We start from the raw sequence: 23511 nt of genomic DNA on the forward strand, positions 1-23511 counted from the left end.
AGTCTCAACAGTCCCAACAGTCTACCAACATTGCCAACAGTCCCAACAGTCCAAACAGTCCCAACAGTCTAAACAGTCCCAACAGTCCCAACAGTCTAAACAGTCCCAACAGTCTAAACAGTCCCAACAGTCTAAACAGTCCCAACAGTCCAAACAGTCCCAACAGTCTAAACAGTCCCAACAGTCCAAACAGTCCCAACAGTCTAAACAGTCCCAACAGTCTAAATAGTCTAAACAGTCTAAATAGTCCCAACAGTGCAAAAACAGTCCCAACAGTCTAAACAGTCCCAACAGTCTAAACAGTCCCAACAGTCTACCAACATTGCCAACAGTCTAAACAGTCCCAACAGTCTACCAACATTGCCAACAGTCTCAACAGTCTAAACAGTCCCAACAGTCTACCAACATTGCCAACAGTCTCAACAGTCTAAACAGTCCCAACAGTCTACCAACATTGCCAACAGTCTCGACAGTCTAAACAGTCCCAACAGTCTACCAACATTGCCAACAGTCTAAACAGTCCCAACAGTCTACAAACATTGCCAACAGTCTCGACAATCTAAACAGTCCCAACAGTCTACCAACATTGCCAACAGTCTCAACAGTCTAAACAGTCCCAACAGTCTACCAACATTGCCAACAGTCTCGACAGTCTAAACAGTCCCAACAGTCTACCAACATTGCCAACGGTCTCAACAGTCTACCAACATTGCCAACAGTCTCGACAATCTAAACAGTCCCAACAGTCTACCAACATTGCCAACAGTCTCAACAGTCTACCAACATTGCCAACAGTCTACCAACATTGCCAACTGTCTCAACAGTCTACCAAATCAAATCAAATTTATTTATATAGCCCTTCGTACATCAGCTGATATCTCAAAGTGCTGTACAGAAACCCAGCCTAAAACCCCAAACAGCAAACAATGCAGGTGTAAAAGCACGGTGGCTAGGAAAAACTCCCTAGAAAGGCCAAAACCTAGGAAGAAACCTAGAGAGGAACCGGGCTATGTGGGGTGGCCAGTCCTCTTCTGGCTGTGCCGGGTAGAGATTATAACAGAACATGACCAAGATGTTCAAATGTTCATAAATGATCAGCATGGTCGAATAATAATAAGGCAGAACAGTTGAAACTGGAGCAGCAGCACAGTCAGGTGGACTGGGGACAGCAAGGAGCCATCATGTCAGGTAGTCCTGGGGCACGGTCCTAAGGCTCAGGTCCTCCGAGAGAGAGAAAGAAAGAGAGAATTAGAGAGAGCATATGTGGGGTGGCCAGTCCTCTTCTGGCTGTGCCGGGTGGAGATTATAACAGAACGTGGCCAAGATGTTCAAATGTTCATAAATGACCAGCATGGTTGAATAATAGTAAGGCAGAACAGTTGAAACTGAGCAGCAGCATGGCCAGGTGGACTGGGGACAGCAAGGAGTCATCATGTCAGGTAGTCCTGGGACATGGTCCTAGGGCCCAGGCCAGTTGAAACTGGAGCAGCAGCATGGCCAGGTGGACTGGGGACAGCAAGGAGTCATCATGTCAGGTAGTCCTGGGGCATGGTCCTAGGGCTCAGGTCCTCCGAGAGAGAGAAAGAAAGAGAGAAGGAGAGAATTAGAGAACGCACACTTAGATTCACACAGGACACCGAATAGGACAGGAGAAGTACTCCAAATATAACAAACTGACCCTAGCCCCCGACACATAAACTACTGCAGCATAAATACTGGAGGCTGAGACAGGAGGGGTCAGGAGACACTGTGGCCCCATCCGAGGACACCCCGGACAGGGCCAAACAGGAAGGATATAACCCCACCCACTTTGCCAAAGCACAGCCCCACACCACTAGAGGGATATCTTCAACCACCAACTTACCATCCTGAGACAAGGCCGAGTATAGCCCACAAAGATCTCCGCCACGGTACAACCCAAGGGGGGCGCCAACCCAGACAGGCCGGCCACAACAGTGAATCAACCCACCCAGGTGACGCACCCCCCCAGGGACGGCACGAGAGAGCCCCAGCAAGCCAGTGACTCAGCCCCCGTAACAGGTTTAGAGGCAGAGAATCCCAGTGGAAACATTGCCAACAGTCTCAACAGTCCCAACAGTCTACCAACATTGCCAACAGTCTCAACAGTCTACCAACATTGCCAACAGTCTCGACAATCTAAACAGTCCCAACAGTCTACCAACATTGCCAACAGTCTCAACAGTCTAAACAGTCCCAACAGTCTACCAACATTGCCAACAGTCTAAACAGTCCCAACAGTCTACCAACATTGCCAACAGTCTCAACAGTCTAAACAGTCCCAACAGTCTACCAACATTGCCAACAGTCTCGACAGTCTAAACAGTCCCAACAGTCTACCAACATTGCCAACAGTCTACCAACACTCTTCCAACAGTCCCAGTAGTCCCAACTAGGGCTGTGGTGGTCACAACAATAATCAGCCGGTGATTGTCAAGCAAATAACTGCCTGTCTCACGGTAATAAACTGTTAATTAACATAAAAACATTTAGCATCTCCGGGCTTCCTACAAGCCACTGATGCAGAACTTTGGAACATTTCCATTTTAAAAAGTCGAATAAATCCATGTAATATAGTCTACACCTTCACAATAGTCATTATTATTTTAGACAGGTCTAAAGGAGCATGACATGGAGAAAATGTAGTGTATTTCAGAAGAACAGAATAGTGTACTCTGAGTTGTCTTTATGTCAGGTCCTGATCTGGCTGTGCCATATAGTTGTGGGCTACACTAGTTCATTTAGCAGACAAAATTAGCTTAGAATTCCATGGCATTGTTTTTTGCGCAGGCTGTACACACTTCATCAGTCTCATTCACAATTTGATATAGCTCCATTGTGTGTGCCTGTGTGTGTGTGTGTGTGTGTGTGTGTGTGTGTGTGTGTGTGTGTGTGTGTGTGTGTGTGTGTGTGTGTGTGTGTGTGTGTGTGTGTGTGTGTGTGTGTGTGTGTGTGTGTGTACGTAATGTTGGGGTAGATTTTATCCACCTTGCTTTGTCAGCAGTAGAAGGTAAGTGGTTCTCGCAGGTTAGATAAGAACCAATCCAATATACAACCAGAGAGAATGTGAGGGGTGTGTTATCAGCTAAGATAATGACATTTCAAATCATTCCCGCTGACCGGTTCGTCAGGCAAATGAGACAACTGCATTCCATGGCATTGTTTTTTTGCGCAGGCTGTACACACTTCATCATTCTCATTCACAATTTGATAAGCACTTGATAATGCCTTGAATTTCACAGCAACATCGCCTTTGTGTGTCTCCGTAATGCCTCATAACAAAATGTCCTTGGGCTAAATATATTAATTATAATTCCCTTCTCCCTGAGTCGTTTGCTCCGAAGCACCTTTCACTCACATGGCTCTTCATCAAGTGATCTGGTCTTTTACAAGTGAAGACAGACACATCGGGGACGTGCATCCTTATCCAATTCCTAGTTGCACATTGAAGATATTGGAAGAACTGTCCACATTTACTTTTCGTCAGTCAACAAGATGAGTAGGACTAACGAACAAAAGCACTAGTCTATGTCAATCTACTATCCCCCATAGCACAAAAGTTGACCTATTCTATTCTGTTCGAGAAACACATATTCCAAACATAGTCTGGGACAGTCATGTGACGCGATAGATCCCAAATTAATACAACCACTAGCATCAAAAAAACTTTTTTACACAATGTTGATAAACTATTAGGCTATTTCTTCATATTATAAGCGCAGCAATGCGGACACTACAGTAGGCTTTATGAGCGAATGTTCCATTATCAAAAGTGACCACAAATGCGATTATGCATGTGATTATCTTCCCCAAACTTGAAACTCCACACACTGCTTATGTATGCCAGTTAGGCTCTACACCCCTTGTAAAGCGGATTCATGTGCTTCATTTAAAGTTGTTATTTGGCCATTTTAGTTGTGATACAAACCTTATCAAAACATACAGGCATGTGGGCCTGAGGTGAGGTGTGCGACTATGACTTGAAAAAGTCATCAAAAAAGGCATAACTTGTGATTGATACGCTGATCACAAGTGGTAATATTTAATTCACAAGTGACAGGCTAATATTGTCACCCATCAGACTATTCTTGATTTAATCTTGTCTTTACATATACAAAAAAATATATGTGAAATTAGTTTTGACTAAGAAGGGACCATTATCATGCACCAGTCTCGAAACAGGGGCAGGGGAAAATGGACATGTCATCTCTGCACTTACAGTTGAAGTCGGAAGTTTACATACACCTTAGCCAAATACATTTAAAGTCAGTTTTTTCACAATTTCTAATATTCAATCTTAGTAAAAAGTCCCTGTCTTAGGTCAGTTAGGATCAACATTTCATTTAAGTAATGTGAAATGTCAGAATAATAGTAGAGAGAATGATTTATTTCAGGTTTTACTTCTTTCATCACATTCCTAGTGGGTCAGAAGTTTACATACACTCAATTAGTATTTGGAAGCATTGCCTTTAAATTGTTTAACTTGGGTCAAACGGTTCGGGCAGCCTTCCACAAGCTTCCCACAATAAGTTGGGTGAATTTTGGCTCATTCCTCCTGACAGAGCTGGTGTAACTGAGTCAGGTTTGTAGGCCTCCTTGCTCACACACGCTTGCCAACCCATTTTCTATAGCATTGAGGTCAGGGCTTTGTGATGGCCACTCCGATACCTTGACTTTGTTGGCCTTAAGCCATTTTTCCACAACTTTGGAAGTATGCTTGGGGTCATTGTCCATTTGGAAGACCCATTTGTGACCAACCTTTAACTTCCTGACTGATGTCTTGAGATGTTGCTTCAATATATCCAATTTTCCTCCCTCGTGATGCCATCTATTTTGTGAAGTGCATCAGTCCTTCCTGCAGCAAAGCATCCCCACAACATGATGCTGCCACCCCCGTGCTTCATGGTTGGGATGATGTTCTTCGGCTTACAAGCCTCCCCCTTCTTCCTCCAAACATAACGATGGTTATTAGAACAGGGCTCCGGGCAGCCGAGCGGAAATGGAGGAAAACTCGCCTCCCTGCGGACCTGGCATCCTTTCACTCCCTCCTCTCTACATTTTCCTCCTCTGTCTCTGCTGCTAAAGCCACTTTCTACCATTCTAAATTCCAAGCATCTGCCTCTAACCCTAGGAAGCTCTTTGCCACCTTCTCCTCCCTCCTGAATCCCCCCCCTCCTCCCTCTCTGCAGATGACTTCGTCAACCATTTTGAAAAGAAGGTCGACGACATCCGATCCTCGTTTGCTAAGTCAAACGACACCGCTGGTTCTGCTCACACTGCCCTACCCTATGCTCTGACCTCTTTCTCCCTCTCTCTCCAGATGAAATCTCGCGTCTTGTGACGGCCGGCCGCCCAACAACCTGCCCGCTTGACCCTATCCCCTCCTCTCTTCTCCAGACCATTTCCGGAGACCTTCTCCCTTACCTCACCTCGCTCATCAACTCATCCCTGACCGCTGGCTACGTCCCTCCCGTCTTCAAGAGAGCGAGAGTTGCACCCCTTCTGAAAAAACCTACACTCGATCCCTCCGATGTCAACAACTACAGACCAGTATCCCTTCTCTCTTTTCTCTCCAAAACTCTTGAGCGTGCCGTCCTTGGCCAGCTCTACCGCTATCTCTCTCAGAATGACCTTCTTGATCCAAATCAGTCAGGTTTCAAGACTAGTCATTCAACTGAGACTGCTCTTCTCTGTATCACGGAGGCGCTCCGCACTGCTAAAGCTAACTCTCTCCTCTGCTCTCATCCTTCTAGACCTATCGGCTGCCTTCGATACTGTGAACCATCAGATCCTCCTCTCCACCCTCTCCGAGTTGGGCATCTCCGGCACGGCCCACGCTTGGATTGCGTCCTACCTGACAGGTCGCTCCTACCAGGTGGCGTGGCGAGAATCTGTCTCCTCACCACGCGCTCTCACCACTGGTGTCCCCAGGGCTCTGTTCTAGGCCCCTCTTATTCTCGCTATACACCAAGTCACTTGGCTCTGTCATAACCTCACATGGTCTCTCCTATCATTGCTATGCAGACGACACACAATTAATCTTCTCCTTTCCCCTTCTGATGACCAGGTGGCGAATCGCATCTCTGCATGTCTGGCAGACATATCAGTGTGGATGACGGATCACCACCTCAAGCTGAACCTCAGCAAGACGGAGCTCCTCTTCCTCCCGGGAAGGACTGCCCGCTCCATGATCTCGCCATCACGGTTGACAACTCCATTGTGTCCTCCTCCCAGAGCGCTAAGAACCTTGGCGTGATCCTGGACAACACCCTGACGTTCTCAACTAACATCAAGGCGGTGTCCCGTTCCTGTAGGTTCATGCTCTACAACATCCGCAGAGTACGACCCTGCCTCACACAGGAAGCGGCGCAGGTCCTAATCCAGGCACTTGTCATCTCCCGTCTTGATTACTGCAACTCGCTGTTGGCTGGGCTCCCTGCCTGTGCCATTAAACCCCTACAACTCATCCAGAACGCCGCAGCCCGTCTGGTGTTCAACCTTCCCAAGTTCTCTCACGTCACCCCGCTCCTCCGCTCTCTCCACTGGCTTCCAGTTGAAGCTCGCATCCGCTACAAGACTATGGTGCTTGCCTACGGAGCTGTGAGGGGAACGGCACCTCAGTACCTCCAGGCTCTGATCAGGCCCTACACCCAAACAAGGGCACTGCGTTCATCCACCTCTGGCCTGCTCGCCTCCCTACCACTGAGGAAGTACAGTTCCCGCTCAGCCCAGTCAAAACTGTTCGCTGCTCTGGCCCCCAATGGTGGAACAAACTCCTCACGACGCCAGGACAGCGGAGTCAATCACCACCTTCCGGAGACACCTGAAACCCCACCTCTTCAAGGAATACCTAGGATAGGGTAAGTAAGGGTAAGTAATCCTTCTCACCCCCCCAAAAAAAGATTTAGATGCAAGTGGCTGTTCCACTGGATGTCATAAGGTGTATGCACCAATTTGTAAGTCGCTCTGGATAAGAGCGTCTGCTAAATGACTTAAATGTAATGTTAAATGTAATTATGCCCAAACAGTTATATTTTTATTTCATCAGACCAGAGGACATTTCTCCAAAAAGTACAATATTTGTCCCCATGTGCAGTAGCAAACCGTAGTATGGCTTTTTTGTGGCGGTTTTGGAGCAGTGGCTTCTTCTTTGCTGAGCGGCCTTTCAGGTTATGTCGATATAGGACTCGTTTTCCTGTGGATGTAGATACTTTTGTACCCGTTTCCTCCAGCATCTTGTCTCTAAGAGACAAAACACGTCTCCTTCCTGAGCGGTATGACGGCAGCGTGGTCCCATGGTGTTTATAGTTGCGTACTGTTGTTTGTACAGATGAACGTGGTTCCTTCAGGAATTTGGAAATTGCTCCCAATGATGAACCAGACTTGTCGAGGTCTCCCATTTCTTTTCTGACGTCTTGGCTGATTTCTAATGATTTTCCCATGATGTCAAGCAAAGAGGCACTGAGTTTGAAGGTAGGCCTTGAAATACATCCACAGGAACACCTCCAATTGACTCAAATTATGTCAATTAGCCTACCAGAAGCTTCTAAAGCTATGACATCATTTTCTGGAATTTTCCAAGCTGTTTAAAGGCACAGTCAACTTAGTGTATGTAAACTTCTGACCCACTGGAATTGTGATACAGTGAATTATACGTGAAATAATCTGTCAGTAAACAATTGTTGGAAAAATGACTTGTGTCATGTACAAAGTAGATGTCCTAACCAACTTGCCAAAAGTATAGTTTGTTTTAACAAGAAATTTGTGGAGTGGTTGAAAAATGAGTTTTAATGACTCCAACCTAAGTGTATGTAAACATCCGACTTCAACTGTACATAGCGAATGGAGGACGCTTCTCCCGTGGTTCATTTTCATGCCAGCCAGGTAGGCTGTACTCCTGGTGTAAAGGGAAGCAATGTTCTTAATATTAGGAATGTTGAGAAAAATATATAGTAGGTGTAGCCTATAGAAAGCTGATGGGATCTTCCTCTTTTTTATTTAACTAGGCAAGTCAGTTAAGAACAAAGTCTTATTCACAATGACCGCCTACCCCGGCCGACGCTGGGCCAATTGTGCTCCGCCCTATGGGACTCCCAATCACGGCCGGTTGTGATACAGCCTGCAATCGAAACAGGGTCTGTAGTGACGCCTCTGGCACTGAGATGCAGTGCCTTAGACCGCTGAGAGCTCGAGAGGCCATCACTCTGTTTTCTCAAACAATTGCATAGCCTACAGAATGCTCTCACGAAGTGTTTGATTAGATTTTAGGATACATTTGCATTGATGTCAGAGTGATTAGAGGGACAATAGAGTGCTGAGTACCAGGCAGTTAGAAGTTTGTTAAGCTACTAATGACCAGCAGCATCAGAACTTGGAGAAGCCTAATTACTGTGACTAAACGGTCACATGGAATTTGACTGCCTTCATGAATCCTGACCGCCGGTGTGGTGGTCTACCAAAAGTCCCAACAGTCTACCAATAGTCCCAACAGTCACAATAGTCTACCAATAGTCACGACAGTCTACCAATAGTCCCAACAGTCACAACAGTCTACCAATAGTCTACCAATAGTCTACCAACAGTCACAACAGTCTATACAGTCTACCAACAGTCTACCAACAGTCACAACAGTCTAAACAGTCTACCAATAGTCACAACGGGCTACCAATAGTCTACCAACAGTCACAACAGTCTAAACAGTCTACCAACAGTCACAACAGTCTAAACAGTCTACCAACCCTGTGCAACTGGGTACTGGACTTCCTGACGGGCCGCCCCCAGGTGGTGAGGGTAGGCAACAACATCTCCTCCCCGCTGATCCTCAACACGGGGGCCCCACAAGGGTGCGTTCTGAGCCCTCTCCTGTACTCCCTGTTCACCCACGACTGTGTGGCCACGCACGCCTCCAACTCAATCATCAAGTTTGCGGACGACACAACAGTGGTAGGCTTGATTACCAACAACGACGAGACGGCCTACAGGGAGGAGGTGAGGGCCCTCGGAGTGTGGTGTCAGGAAAATAACCTCACACTCAACGTCAACAAAACTAAGGAGATGATTGTGGACTTCAGGAAACAGCAGAGGGAACACCCCCTATCCACATCGATGGAACAGTAGTGGAGAGGGTAGCAAGTTTTAAGTTCCTCGGCATACACATCACAGACAAACTGAATTGGTCCACTCACACTGACAGCGCCGTGAAGAAGGCGCAGCAGCGCTCTTCAACCTCAGGAGGCTGAAGAAATTCGGCTTGTCACCAAAAGCACTCACAAACCTCTACAGATGCACAATCGAGAGCATCCTGGCGGGCTGTATCACCGCCTGGTACGGCAACTGCTCCGCCTCAACCGTAAGGCTCTCCAGAGGGTAGTGAGGTCTGCACAACGCATCACCGGGGCAAACTACCTGCCCTCCAGGACACCTACACCACCAGATGTTACAGGAAGGCCATAAAGATCATCAAGGACATCAACCACCCGAGCCACTGCCTGTTCACCCCGCTATCATCCAGAAGGCGAGGTCAGTACAGGTGCATCAAAGCTGGGACCGAGAGACTGAAAAACAGCTTCTATCTCAAGGCCATCAGACTGTTAAACAGCCACCACTAACATTGAGTGGCTGCTGCCAACACACTGACATTGACACTGACCCAACTCCAGCCACTTTAAAAATGGGAATTGATGGGAAATGATGTAAATATATCACTCGCCACTTTAAACAATGCTACCTTATATAATGTTACTTACTCTACATTATTCATCTCATATGCATACGTATATACTGTACTCTATATCATCGACTGCATCCTTATGTAATACATGTATCACTAGCCACTTTAACTATGCCACTTTGTTTACTTTGTCTACATACTCATCTCATATGTATATACTGTACTCGATACCATCTACTGTATGCTGCGCTGTACCATCACTCATTCATATATCCTTATGTACATATTCTTTATCCCCTTACACTGTGTATAAGACAGTAGTTTTGGAATTGTTAGTTGTTGGTTATCACTGCATTGTCGGAACTAGAAGCACAAGCATTTCGCTACACTCGCATTAACATCTGCTAACCATGTGTATGTGACAAATAACATTTGATTTGATTTGATTTGAACAGTCACAACAGTCTACCAACAGTCACAACAGTCTAAACAGTCTACCAACAGTCACAACAGTCACACCAGTCTACCAATAGTCCCAACAGTCTACCAATAGTCCCAACAGTCACAACAGTCTACCAATAGTCCCAACTGTCTACCAATAGTCTACCAACAGTCACAACAGTCTAAACAGTCTACCAATAGTCACAACGGGCTACCAATAGTCTACCAACAGTCACAACAGTCTAAACAGTCTGCCAATAGTCACAACAGTCTAAACAGTCTACCAACAGTCACAACAGTCACAACAGTCTACCAACAGTCACAATAGTCTAAACAGTCTACCAACAGTCACAACAGTCTACCAATAGTCCCAACAGTCACAACAGTCTAAACAGTCCCAAAAGTCCCAACAGTCAAAACAGTCTACCAACAGTCCCAACAGTCTACCAACAGTCACAACAGTCTAAACAGTCCCAAAAGTCTACCAAGTCACAACAGTCTACCAATAGTCACAACAGTCTAAACAGTCTACCAACAGTCTACCAATAGTCCCAACAGTCTAAACAGTCTACCAACAGTCTACCAAGTCACAACAGTCTACCAATAGTCCCAACAGTCTAAACAGTCTACCAACAGTCACAACAGGCCCAATAGTCCCAACAGTCTACTAACAGTCTACCAATAGTCCCAACAGTCTAACAACAGTCTAAACAGTCTACCAACAGTCCCAACAGTCTACCAAAAGTCTAACAACAGTCTCAACAGTCTACCAACCATCTACCAACAGTCCCAACAATCTACCAACAGTCCCAACAGCCTACCAAAAGTCCCAACACTCTACAAAAACTCCCAACACTCACAACAGTCTGCCAATAGCCTGCCAATAGCCTGCCAATAGTCTACCAATAGTCCCAACACAATACTAAAAGGCCTACAACAAATGGGCTTTCCCCCTCAACAGTCTCAACAGTCTACCAACCATCGACCAACAGTCCCAATTATCTACCAACAGTCCCAACAATCTACCAACAGTCCCAACAGCCTACCAACAATCATCCAACAGTCTACCAATAGTCCCAACAGTTTACCAAAAGTCCCAACAGTCTACTAACAGTCACAACAGTCTACCAATAGTCCCAACAGGCTAAACAGTCTACCAACAGTCTACCAATAGTCCCAACAGTCTACCAACAGTCTCAACAGTCTACCAACCATCGACCAACAGTCCCAATGATCTACCAACAGGCCCAACAATCTACCAACAGTCCCAACAGCCTACCAACAATCATCCAACAGTCTACCAATAGTCACAACAGTCTACCAAAAGTCCCAACAGTCTACTAACAGTCACAACAGTCTACCAATAGTCCCAACAGGCTAAACCATTATACCCTACAGAAAGGGTTATCTACCACCATTATACCCTACAGAGAGGGTATCTACCACCATTATACCCTACAGAAAGGGTTATCTACCACCATTATACCCTACAGAAAGGGGTATCTACCACCATTATACCCTACAGAGAGGGGTATCTACCATCTACCACCATTATACCCTACAGAGAGGGTTATCTACCACCATTATACCCTACAGAGAGGGTTGGTTATCTACCACCATTATACCCTACAGAGAGGGTTATCTACCACCATTATACCCTACAAAGAGGGGTATCTACCACCATTATACCCTACAGAGAGGGGTATCTACCACCATTATACCCTACAAAGAGGGTTATCTACCACCATTATACCCTACAGAGAGGGGTATCTACCACCATTATACCCTACAGAGAGGGGTATCTACCACCATTATACCCTACAGAGAGGGGTATCTACCACCAATATACCCTACAGAGAGGGTTATCTACCACCATTACACCCTACAGAGAGGGGTATCTACCATCATTATACCCTACAGAGAGGGGTATCTACCACCATTATACCCTACAGAGAGGGGTATCTACCACCATTATACCCTACAGGGAAGAGTATCTGGTTTCTTAGGGGCGTCTTCAAGATTCAGTAAGTAATGTCAGAAGGTAGCAGAATAATGTCTTACCAACAACAGCTGCAAATTCAAATAAAACTACATCACGTTTTGAAGTTAAATTTCTTTGCTTTGTTTAACAACACTATCATGTTTCTAGCAAATATGTTTTGTGGTCCAGAATGCAAACCGGACGCGCGCGTGAGTATAACCAATGAGGAGAAGGCACGTGGGTATACGCTTCTATAAACCAACGAGGAGATGGGAGATGCAGGACTTGCACCGCGTTCAGTGTCACGAATAGAACTGACTTAGTGTGGGTGCAATGATTGAATAACATGTATGTGTACATTTATTTTGCCATTTGTCTAAAGTAAATTTGACGACATGATAAGGCAGGAAAAGCTGTTTCATACAAAATATTTGAATACTTTAGCTATGTCATCATATTTCCAGGCATTATATTGTAATTTAGAATTAACAGTCGCTAGCCCCCGTCCAGAATGACTGGGCTTATCAAGACATTAGGGCTCCACTATAGCGCAGCCGTAAGAGGGGGGCTTGAGAACGTTCCTAACAATGGCATGACGCGACTGAGTGACGGAGGTGCAACCTATGAATAGGGAGAAGTATCGAACAAAATAACTACATTAAGTCATTCACTAATCATAAACTATTTACATACAGTATAATTGAAATGTTGGTACATTTGTGGACAACATTTGAACTTACTCAAACTTTAATACCATTCAATCTGCATAAGGGCAGTTTCTGTTGGTAAAGGGGTGGGAAACATTAAACGTATGCCTGTAAAATAGATTTGCATTTCTCTTCCCAAAAAGCATTTCAGCCTACTGGTAAGGCAGTTGGACATTGTATTTCACTCATTGACATTTTGTGGAACACTAGCCTTATCACACTTCCCCAGAAAGCAGCTGTGGTTAGAATCGACTCTCTGGGAGGATACAGAAAGCACAGCCAGACTAACTGTACTAATGACCTTTTAAAACAGAGAGAAAACGGGGAAGAAAAACAGGAACCCAAACATTTTACTGAAACCAACAACAAATGTCTGTCCTTTTAATACATCTAAACCCAGCTTTCTACTCTCATACGGCTTGTGCCACTGCAGAATGACAAGTAACACTACATGACTTAATGCAAACACAAAGGGATCTTTTCTCTCTGTTTTGATACATTACAATATTTTGCATGATGTATTGCAGCCACTCATCAGAACTGTAACCCAGAAATTTGAGTGCTTCAGAGCATGAGGCACGGCCTGGTCAATTGTTTAACAATGACTCATTTTCCTGCTAAATGAGTCCAATACCAAACGGGCTTATCTCAGGGGACTTGGAGCAAAAATGCTATGCATTTCTTCCAGACAAAAATAATAAGGCTTTAAACAGGATATGAGTGGAATGGAATCGGTTGTCTCGGTCAGAGGAATTTTTATTGACCCATATTATATGAAGCAAGAGAAGGGAGATAGTGTTTATCAGACCAGGCCAGACAGGTCCAGTTGTCAGTGTCCTGTCAAAAGGTTCATCCATATGATCCATGGGTCACAACGGGAGTGTTTGCTTAGACACCCCCAGGTGTAACAGCATGTAATGTGATGTCACTCTCTGTAATCTATATGCCTCAGAATATTATGTGGATCCCAACAGACATTTTTGAGGATACCATATCAGTGGGTTGGTAAATACTAACTATCCCAAGATATGTTCATGGTGTGTTCAATATGCTTAAAAAACAGCTTAGGGTGATATATTCTTGGATTATGTCTTACAAGGTAAAAATGACAATGGGTATCTGAAAATGTGGAACCATTTCTAATTATTGGACATTTTACTGTATATAAACTTGCCACTACATATGGCATATGTCTTGAGCATGTATGAGCACACTGTCAAATGTAACAGAGATCAAAAGACAGGCTTATAACCAGTATCTGTCTATCATATGTAGAATTCTCAACAGGCAAGGTGTGTGAACAATAGTGCCACCAAGTGTTCAAATTCATAAACAATGTTAAAGAAAACTCTTACGTTTGGGGATTTAGGAGCGATGCCCCTGGATGTCCAATGATTTTCCAGTGTGTGTTGTGTTACTCTTACCTGGTCAGAGGGGAAACAGTGCAGCAGCTGTGCGATGTCGTTGTTGTAGAGGGTCTCCCACTGGCGACGGGCCCACCCGACACAGTCCTCCCAGCCTTGGGGCCGCTGTCCCCCCACACCTCCCCACACACACTCCAGGACCTCCAGAGCCTCCGCCTCCCCCCGACCCAGGGTGCGCTCCAGGAAACCAGCAGCATCCCTGCAGGGTACAATAGCATAAGCATCATTAGACCTGGACCTCTCCCCTAATGGACTTTCATGTAATCTCCTTCAAGACGATGTTTCTCCAGAAAGACTAAAAACATAAACGCAAAGGAAACCAAAAGGGATGATGTAAGATGGGTGGGCAGGATAAGTTGGCCTTTAAAACTAATTTAAACCATCTCAAGGTCTCATAACATACTCCTCTCGCCCCCTCCCAGGGTTTATCATTGGAAGATAGAAAGAGAGAGTTCTGCCTCGGCTTGCTTTCAAATTCCAACGGTAATTATGTAACACCTGAACAGTGGTGGAAGGAGCAGCCATGTCATATTCAACAACACTGGTTTCTGGATCCTATTTCGGTCAAACATGGACACATACTGTAACTATCCTCTTGTGCCCTTTACCTGCATTCATCTAAGGTTTTCACACCTACTCTGAGGGGATTCCTATGGGTGAGGCAGTGCATGGCAAACCCAATATATACTAATTCACCCTTCCTAATGTCTGTTTAACAGGAGGATGAACAACACTGAACAGTCAGTCAGTCAGTCAGTCGGTAGTATTGTTACTGAGAAGTGAGAGGGGGTTAGGGGTGCTGCCTTTGAAACTGGCCCAAGGTCAGAGGTCACCCTGCATCTGAGGGGGAAGGAAGTGTTTGGAGTGATGATGGTGTGTATTGTGTGTGGTGTGTGGTGTGTGGAGTGTGTGCAGAGCTCCATGGGTAGTATCTACCAGCCTGAGTCACATGTATGAGAATCTGTCTCCTCACCACGCGCTCTCACCACTGGTGTCCCCCAGGGCTCTGTTCTAGGCCCTCTCCTATTCTCGCTATACACCAAGTCACTTGGCTCTGTCATAACCTCACATGGTCTCTCCTATCATTGCTATGCAGACGACACACAATTAATCTTCTCCTTTCCCCTTCTGATGACCAGGTGGCGAATCGCATCTCTGCATGTCTGGCAGACATATCAGTGTGGATGACGGATCACCACCTCAAGCTGAACCTCGGCAAGACGGAGCTGCTCTTCCTCCCGGGAAGGACTGCCCGTTCCATGATCTCGCCATCACGGTTGACAACTCCATTGTGTCCTCCTCCCAGAGCGCTAAGAACCTTGGCGTGATCCTGGACAACACCCTGTCGTTCTCAACTAACATCAAGGCGGTGGCCCGTTCCTGTAGGTTCATGCTCTACAACATCCGCAGAGTACGACCCTGCCTCACACAGGAAGCGGCGCAGGTCCTAATCCAGGCACTTGTCATCTCCCGTCTGGATTACTGCAACTCGCTGTTGGCTGGGCTCCCTGCCTGTGCCATTAAACCCCTACAACTCATCCAGAACGCCGCAGCCCGTCTGGTGTTCAACCTTCCCAAGTTCTCTCACGTCACCCCGCTCCTCCGCTCTCTCCACTGGCTTTCAGTTGAAGCTCGCATCCGCTACAAGACCATGGTGCTTGCCTACGGAGCTGTGAGGGGAACGGCACCTCAGTACCTCCAGGCTCTGATCAGGCCCTACACCCAAACAAGGGCACTGCGTTCATCCACCTCTGGCCTGCTCGCCTCCCTACCACTGAGGAAGTACAGTTCCCGCTCAGCCCAGTCAAAACTGTTCGCTGCTCTGGCCCCCCAATGGTGGAACAAACTCCCTCACGACGCCAGGACAGCGGAGTCAATCACCACCTTCCCGAGACACCTGAAACCCCACCTCTTTAAGGAATACCTAGGATAGGATAAGTAATCCTTCTCACCCCCCTAAAAGATTTAGATGGTCCTTCTGTAGCTCAGTTGGTAGAGCATGGCGCTTGTAACGCCAGGGTAGTGGGTTTCGATTCCCGGGACCACCCATACGTAGAATGTATGCACACATGACTGTAAGTCGCTTTGGATAAAAGCATCCGCTAAATGGCATATATTATATTATTATTATTATAGATGCACTATTGTAAAGTGGCTGTTCCACTGGATGTCATAAGGTGAATGCACCAATTTGTAAGTCGCTCTGGATAAGAGCGTCTGCTAAATGACTTAAATGTAAATGTAATGTATGCCTGGTTCCTGTTAACACAGCACATATCCTGCGTTACACAGTCTCACTATCCTCTCCTACACCTACTCTGTTAGTCTGAGATGCTGCAATTATTTTCAGCTGAGTCTGTGGGGCCTGCTCGGTGAGGTCTGCGTTTGTCTCCAGAGGACACTACTCTCCACAGGAGGCAGGGGACTTTTCCATCACTAAAGGGGCCTATATTAAATCTCAGTAAAATATACTGAGCCTGGGAAAGAAACACAGGCAGGCCATGAGTCTTGACTGAACTCTTACTGGGACAGATTAACAGAGCTCTGGAGCAGCTGATGGACTCTTACTGGGACAGATTAACAGGGCTCCGGAGCAGCTGATGGACTCTTACTGGGACAGATTAACATTACATTACATTTAAGTCATTTAGCAGACGCTCTTATCCAGAGCGACTTACAAATTGGTGCATACACCTTAAGACATCCAGTGGAACAGCCACTTTACAATAGTGCATCTAAATCTTTTAGGGGGGCGAGAAGGATTACTTACCCTATCCTATCCTAACAGGGCTCCGGAGCAGCTGATGGGCTCTTACTGGGGCAGATAAACAGGGCTCCGGAGCAGCTGATGGACTCTTACTGGGGCAGATTAATAGGGCTCCCCTTGCAGCTGAGGCCAATTGTCACTCTCACAGACCCACAGACCGTTAGACACAATACCTACAGAATACACAGCAAGACTCCAACTGCATTCCAAAAGTTTTGTAAAAATCAACCACAACAAAACCATGAGGACAGCGCTACTTCATTATAACACTTACTTTCCTCTTTCAGCAGGAAGTAAACTAGTCCTCAGGCCTGTAAGTGAATGGATGTATATGAGTTAGACAGCTCTGCCTAATTAGCTGACTGACTGTGTGCCAGATGTTTAACCCAGGAGATTGTTAACCTAGAAGTCCCCTGGTGGGAGGGTGGCTTCACCCAGAAGACATCTCTTACCTGAGCTTTACTGCAACACTGGCTGTTCTTTAGAAACAGCACTAACTACTGCATTACCATCTGTAGGGCTCACTACTTATTTGGGGCATGTACAGGTCCTTCAGAAAGTATTCATTCCCCTTTATTTATTCTACATTTTGTTGTGTTACAGCCTGAATTCAAAATGGATTAAATATCATTTTTTCCTCACCCATCTACACACAATACCTCATCATCACATTTTTTTTCTCCAAATGTATTGAAAATGTATTACAGACATATTTCATTTACATACAGTAGTCAATACTTTGTAGAACTATCTTTGGCAGCACTTACAGCTGTGAGTCTTTCTGGGTAAGTCTCTAAGAGCTTTCCACACCTCGATTGTGCAACACATTATTATTTTCAAAGTTCTTCAAGCTCTGTCAAATTGGTTGTTGATCATTGCTAGACAACCATTTTCAGGTCTTGCCATAGATTATCAAGTTGATAAAGATTTAGCCTTGTGTTGTAGGTTATTGTCCTGCAGAAAGGTGAATTCACCTCCCAGTGTCTAGTGTAAAGCAGACTGAACCAGGTTTTCCTCTAAGATTTGTCCTGTGCTTAACTCCATTCCCTTTCTTTTTTATCTTGAAAAACTCCCCAGTCCTTAATGATGACAAGCATACCCATAAGATGAATATATAGAGTGGTACTCAGTAATGTGTTGTATTGGATTTGTCCCAAACATAACACTTTTGTATTCAGGGCAAAAAGTGAATTGCTTTACCATATTTGTTGCTGTTTTACTTTAGTGTCTTGTTGCAAACAGGATGCATGATCTTTAGCCTTTTTATTCTGTACAGACTTACTTCTTTTCACTCTGTCATTTAGGTTAGTACTGTGGAGTAACTACAATGTTGTTGATCCATCCTCAGTTTTCTCCTATCACAGCCATTACACTCTGTAACTGTTTTAAAGTCACCATTGGCCTCATGGTGAAATCCTTCCTGTCTGACAACAGAGTTAGGAAAGACACCTGTATCTTTGTAGTGACTGTGTGTATTGATACACCATCCAAAGTGTGATTAATAAATTCACCATGTTCAAAGAGATATGTCTGTTTTTTTGTGTTTTTTTACCCAACTACCAATAGGTGCCCATCTTTGCGAGGCATTGGAAAACCTCCTGGTCATTATGGTTGAACATGCATTTGAAATTCACTGCTTGACTGAGGGGCGTTACAGATAACATGTGGGGCACAGTTATGAGGTAGCCAATATGTTAAACACTATTATTGCGCACAGAGTGAGTCCATGAAAATTATTATGTGACTTGTTAAGCAGATTTTTTTCTCCTGAACTTATTTAGGCTTGCCATAACAAAGGGGTTGAATACTTATTGACTGAAGACATTTCAGCTATTAACGTTGAATTAATTTGTAAAAATGTCTAAAAACACAATTCCACTTTGACATTATGGGGTATTGTGTGTAGGCCAGTGACAAAAGAAAACTACATTTAATCCATTTTAAATTCAGGCTGTAACACAACAACATGTGGAAAAAGTCAAGGGGTGTGAATACTGTCTGAAGGCCCTGTATGTATGAGGGCAGACTGAGGCATCAAAAGCATAAGCCTGCAATCTGAAGCTAAAAGTTTCAGTGAAATACAGCGCACTTTGGAATTTAAAGATTCCATTTCTGCTCATCGTGTTTGCGTGATTGCAACTGATTGAGTATGTTAGGAAAGAAGGTAGACCTACCTGAAGTACAGATTAACATGTTCAGCTGCTTGTTTATAGAGCCCCTCAAACTGGTCTCTGGCCCACTGCAAAGACACATGGTAGGTCTGACTTAATGAGGTTTTCATTTGAACTTCAGTCTGATGCACACTTTTCATTTAAGCATGGTCTCAGTCACCCTCAAAATGCTTATCCATTCTGGGGCAAGTTTGAGAGTTAAGAGTGAAAAAGCTTTGCATTTTAGATGAGTTGTGTTTGTGAGGGATTAATAAATAAGTGGAGTATGGATGGATGGACTGAGTTAGGAGTTAGTACTGTACTGCACTGTATGGATGGAGATGGACTGAGTTAGGAGTTGATACTGTACTGTATGGACGGAGATGGACTGAGTTAGGGGTTAGTACTGTACTGTATGGATGGAGATGGACTGAGTTAGGAGTTGATACTGTACTGTACTGTATGGATGGAGATGGACTGAGTTAGGAGTTGATACTGTACTGTATGGACAGAGATGGACTGAGTTAGGAGTTGATACTGTACTGTACTGTATGGATGGAGATGGACTGAGTTAGGAGTTAGTACTGTACTGTATGGACGGAGATGGACTGAGTTAGGAGTTAGTACTGTACTGTATGGATGGAGATGGACTGAGTTAGGAGTTGATACTGTACTGTATGGACGGAGATGGACTGAGTTAGTAGTTGATACTGTACTGTACTGTATGGACGGAGATGGACTGAGTTAGGAGTTGATACTGTACTGTACTGTATGGACGGAGATGGGCTGAGTTAGGAGTTGATACTGTACTGTACTGTATGGACGGAGATGGACTGAGTTAGGAGTTGATAGTGTACTGTATGGACGGAGATGGGCTGAGTTAGGAGTTGATACTGTACTGTACTGTATGGACGGAGATGGGCTGAGTTAGGAGTTGATACTGTACTGCACTGTATGGACGGAGATGGACTGAGTTAGGAGTTGATACTGTACTGTATGGACGGAGATGGGCTGAGTTAGGAGTTGATACTGTACTGTACTGTATGGATGGAGATGGGCTGAGTTAGGAGTTGATACTGTACTGTACTGTATGGACGGAGATGGGCTGAGTTAGTAGTTGATACTGTACTGTACTGTATGGACGGAGATGGACTGAGTTAGGAGTTGATACTGTACTGTACTGTATGGACGGAGATGGGCTGAGTTAGGAGTTGATACTGTACTGTACTGTATGGACGGAGATGGACTGAGTTAGGAGTTGATACTGTACTGTATGGACGGAGATGGGCTGAGTTAGGAGTTGATACTGTACTGTACTGTATGGATGGAGATGGGCTGAGTTAGGAGTTGATACTGTACTGTACTGTATGGACGGAGATGGACTGAGTTAGGAGTTGATACTGTACTGTACTGTATGGATGGAGATGGGCTGAGTTAGGAGTTGATACTGTACTGTACTGTATGGACGGAGATGGACTGAGTTAGGAGTTGATACTGTACTGTACTGTATGGACGGAGATAGGCCAAACCTAAGTTAAGTCAACGTTGGGTCAAATTGTTTGGGGTATGTCGACACAAGGTTGGTGTTGTAAAGTCAGCCTACCAGTCAGTCAGTCAGAGAGCAGCCGTGTATAAAGTGTGTTAAACGTAATCAGACTGTGGTTCCATGCCTCACCTGCAGGGTGTGCTCTATGCGATGAGGGAAGTTCTTCAAGGTGCACAGTGGGATGGCATTCTGGGAGCCGGTCTTGGCCGGTCCATAGGACTCAGTCAGGTGGGGAACTACCACTAGAGTATGGCCCTTACTACCCAGGGTACCCCCCTCCAGCATGGGTCTCTGGTGCTGGACACAGCGGCCATCCAGGTACACTCCTGTAGTGCACACACACACACACACACACACACACACACACACACACACACACACACACACACACACACACACACACACACACACACACACACACACACACACACACACACACACACACACACAGAAATAGTACAAAAATAGTAAACCAATAAGAACAGCTAAAAGTTGCACAGCATATAAACAGGCTTGGGTTACTTTTAAAATGTATTTCGTAAATAGCTTTACATGTATTCCCCAACCGTACCGATAGAGGACTAAAATACTATGTTATCTGTCTGTCTGCTCCCCCCACCATGCGTTCCACAATCCCTCTAAGCCAGCAGCTATCTACAGCATTACGTAATAATAACCTAACGTAGCAGGCATAATCTCATATGCATACGTATATACTGTACTCTATATCATCGACTGCATCCTTATGTAATACATGTATCACTAGCCACTTTAACTATGCCACTTTGTTTACATACTCATCTTATATGTATATACTGTACTCGATACCATCTACTGTATCTTGCCTATGCTGCTCTGTACCATCACTCATTCATATATCCTTATGTACATATTCTTTATCCCCTTACACTGTGTATAAGACAGTAGTTTAGGAATTGTTAGTTAGATTACTTGTTGGTTATTACTGCATTGTCGGAACTAGAAGCACAAGCATTTCGCTACACTCGCATTAACATCTGCTAACCATGTGTATGTGACAAATAACATTTTATTTTATTTGATTTGATAAACACCTGAATCTACACTGAACAAAAAAAACGCAACATGCAACAATTTCAAAGCTTTTACTGAGTTCCAGTTCATATAAGGAAATCAGTCAATTGAAATAAACGCATTAGGCCTTAATCTATGGATTTCACATGACTGGGAATACAGATATTCATCTGTTGGTTATAGATACCTTTAAAAAAAGGTAGGGGCGTGGATCAGAAAACCAGTCAGTATCTGATGTGACCACCACTTGCCTCATGCAGCGTGACATCACGTTCGAATAAAGTTGATCAGGCTGTTGATTGTGGCCTGTGGAATGTTGTCCTACTCCTCTTCAATGGCTGTGAGATGTTGCTGGCTATTGGCGCCATACACGCAATTAGGTCAAGATCCTGGTGAGGACGATGAGCACGCAGATGAGCTTCCCTAAGACAGTTTGTGCAGAAATCTTCAGTTTTGCAAATTCACAGTTTCATCAGCAGTCCGGGTGGCTGGTCTCAGATGATTCCGCAGGTGAAAACGCCAGATGTGGAGGTCCTGGGCTGGTGTGGTTACACGTGGTCTGTGGTTGTGAGGCCGGTTGGACATACTGCCAAATTTTGTAAAACGATGTTGGAAGCGGCTTATGATAGAGAAATGGAGGAGGAGGAGTTCAAGTGTGTGTGTGTGATTTTCTCATTAATGTTGTCGCCCTGTAATGTCCAAACCGGAAGTTGCATCACAGGTTCTCTTTCTATGTCCCCTGAAAACCGGTTGTTGAGGACTCGGCAGTGGCTAGTTACATAATGACCTCAGAGTCAGAGCCATACTGGGGAGTGGGTCAAGTCTGTCTAACAACACCAGACAGACAGACATATAGTTGCTAATGAACTGACCGTAGGCTGACACCTGCACTGATTCTGGTACTAGTGGCATGCAGGCCTATGTGCTATTATTACCACAGCTATTACTACAGAAATAAAGGAGATTGAATAGCCTCTAGTGGTGTTTATTACTGATGCCGATAAGACTATTAGCCATTGGTTGTTGTACTAGTAATGTTATTGATGTTGATACAGCTAGACGTGTGTGTTGGTCCTGATATTGGCAGTAGCGTGGGTGTTGCCAGTGTATGGACTCTGTCACTAGTAGTAATATCATTAATAGGATCATGATACAGGGAGTAGCACAGGCACTGGTACTGACTGGCTTCCAAGTTGTCCAGAGCTGCAGCTACTCCATCCAGGCCCATGAAGAAGGTGTGCCCATAGACCTGCTCACTGTCTGGGTCCAGGCGGTTCTGGTGGGCTGTGATGTTCATGTTGGGGTTCATGACTCTGACCGCCTGGGCTGCTACCTCTGACTTCTGTCTCTGTGGAAGTAGAGGAAGAGGAGGAAGTCGGGGAGTGAAGGGAAAATCAGCCTCTCTTGATGAACTTCCCCTCGTTCCCCCATGACTTACTCAAAGAATAGGTGGAATACAAAGAGAAGCCTGAAGAGAAAACACAAACACTGAAGGCAGAAACATTAAAACACAGAAACATTAAAACACAGAAACACTAAATTACAGAAACACTAAAACACAGAAACATTAAAACACAGAAACACTGAAGGCAGAAACATTAAAACACAGAAACATTAAAACACTGAAACACTAAAGGCAGAAACACTAAAACACAGAAACATGAAAACACAAACACTGAAGGCAGAAACACTAAAACACAGAAACATTAAAACACAGAAACACTGAAGGCAGAAACATTAAAACACAGCAACAC

General features: G+C 44.9%; 1 protein-coding gene across 2 annotated transcripts in view; it reads right to left on the bottom strand.

Annotated features, from left to right (window-relative positions):
• Positions 1 to 23511, bottom strand: part of uba7 (ubiquitin-like modifier activating enzyme 7) — a 100288-nt gene that overhangs the window by 65932 nt on the left and 10845 nt on the right. For both annotated transcript variants that reach the window (XR_008144192.1, XM_052526540.1), the window contains exons 13-16: positions 22940 to 23105; positions 20834 to 21030; positions 19183 to 19247; positions 14242 to 14440 (exon numbers count right to left, since the gene is read on the bottom strand). Coding sequence is in view for 1 of the 2 variants with exons in the window: in XM_052526540.1 (XP_052382500.1) it covers positions 14242 to 14440; positions 19183 to 19247; positions 20834 to 21030; positions 22940 to 23105 (627 nt within the window). In the remaining variant the exon portion in view is untranslated. The remainder of the gene's footprint in view (positions 1 to 14241; positions 14441 to 19182; positions 19248 to 20833; positions 21031 to 22939; positions 23106 to 23511) is intronic.

This window comes from Oncorhynchus keta, chromosome 10, assembly GCF_023373465.1.
Source record: "Oncorhynchus keta strain PuntledgeMale-10-30-2019 chromosome 10, Oket_V2, whole genome shotgun sequence".
Taxonomy (NCBI): domain Eukaryota; kingdom Metazoa; phylum Chordata; class Actinopteri; order Salmoniformes; family Salmonidae; genus Oncorhynchus; species Oncorhynchus keta.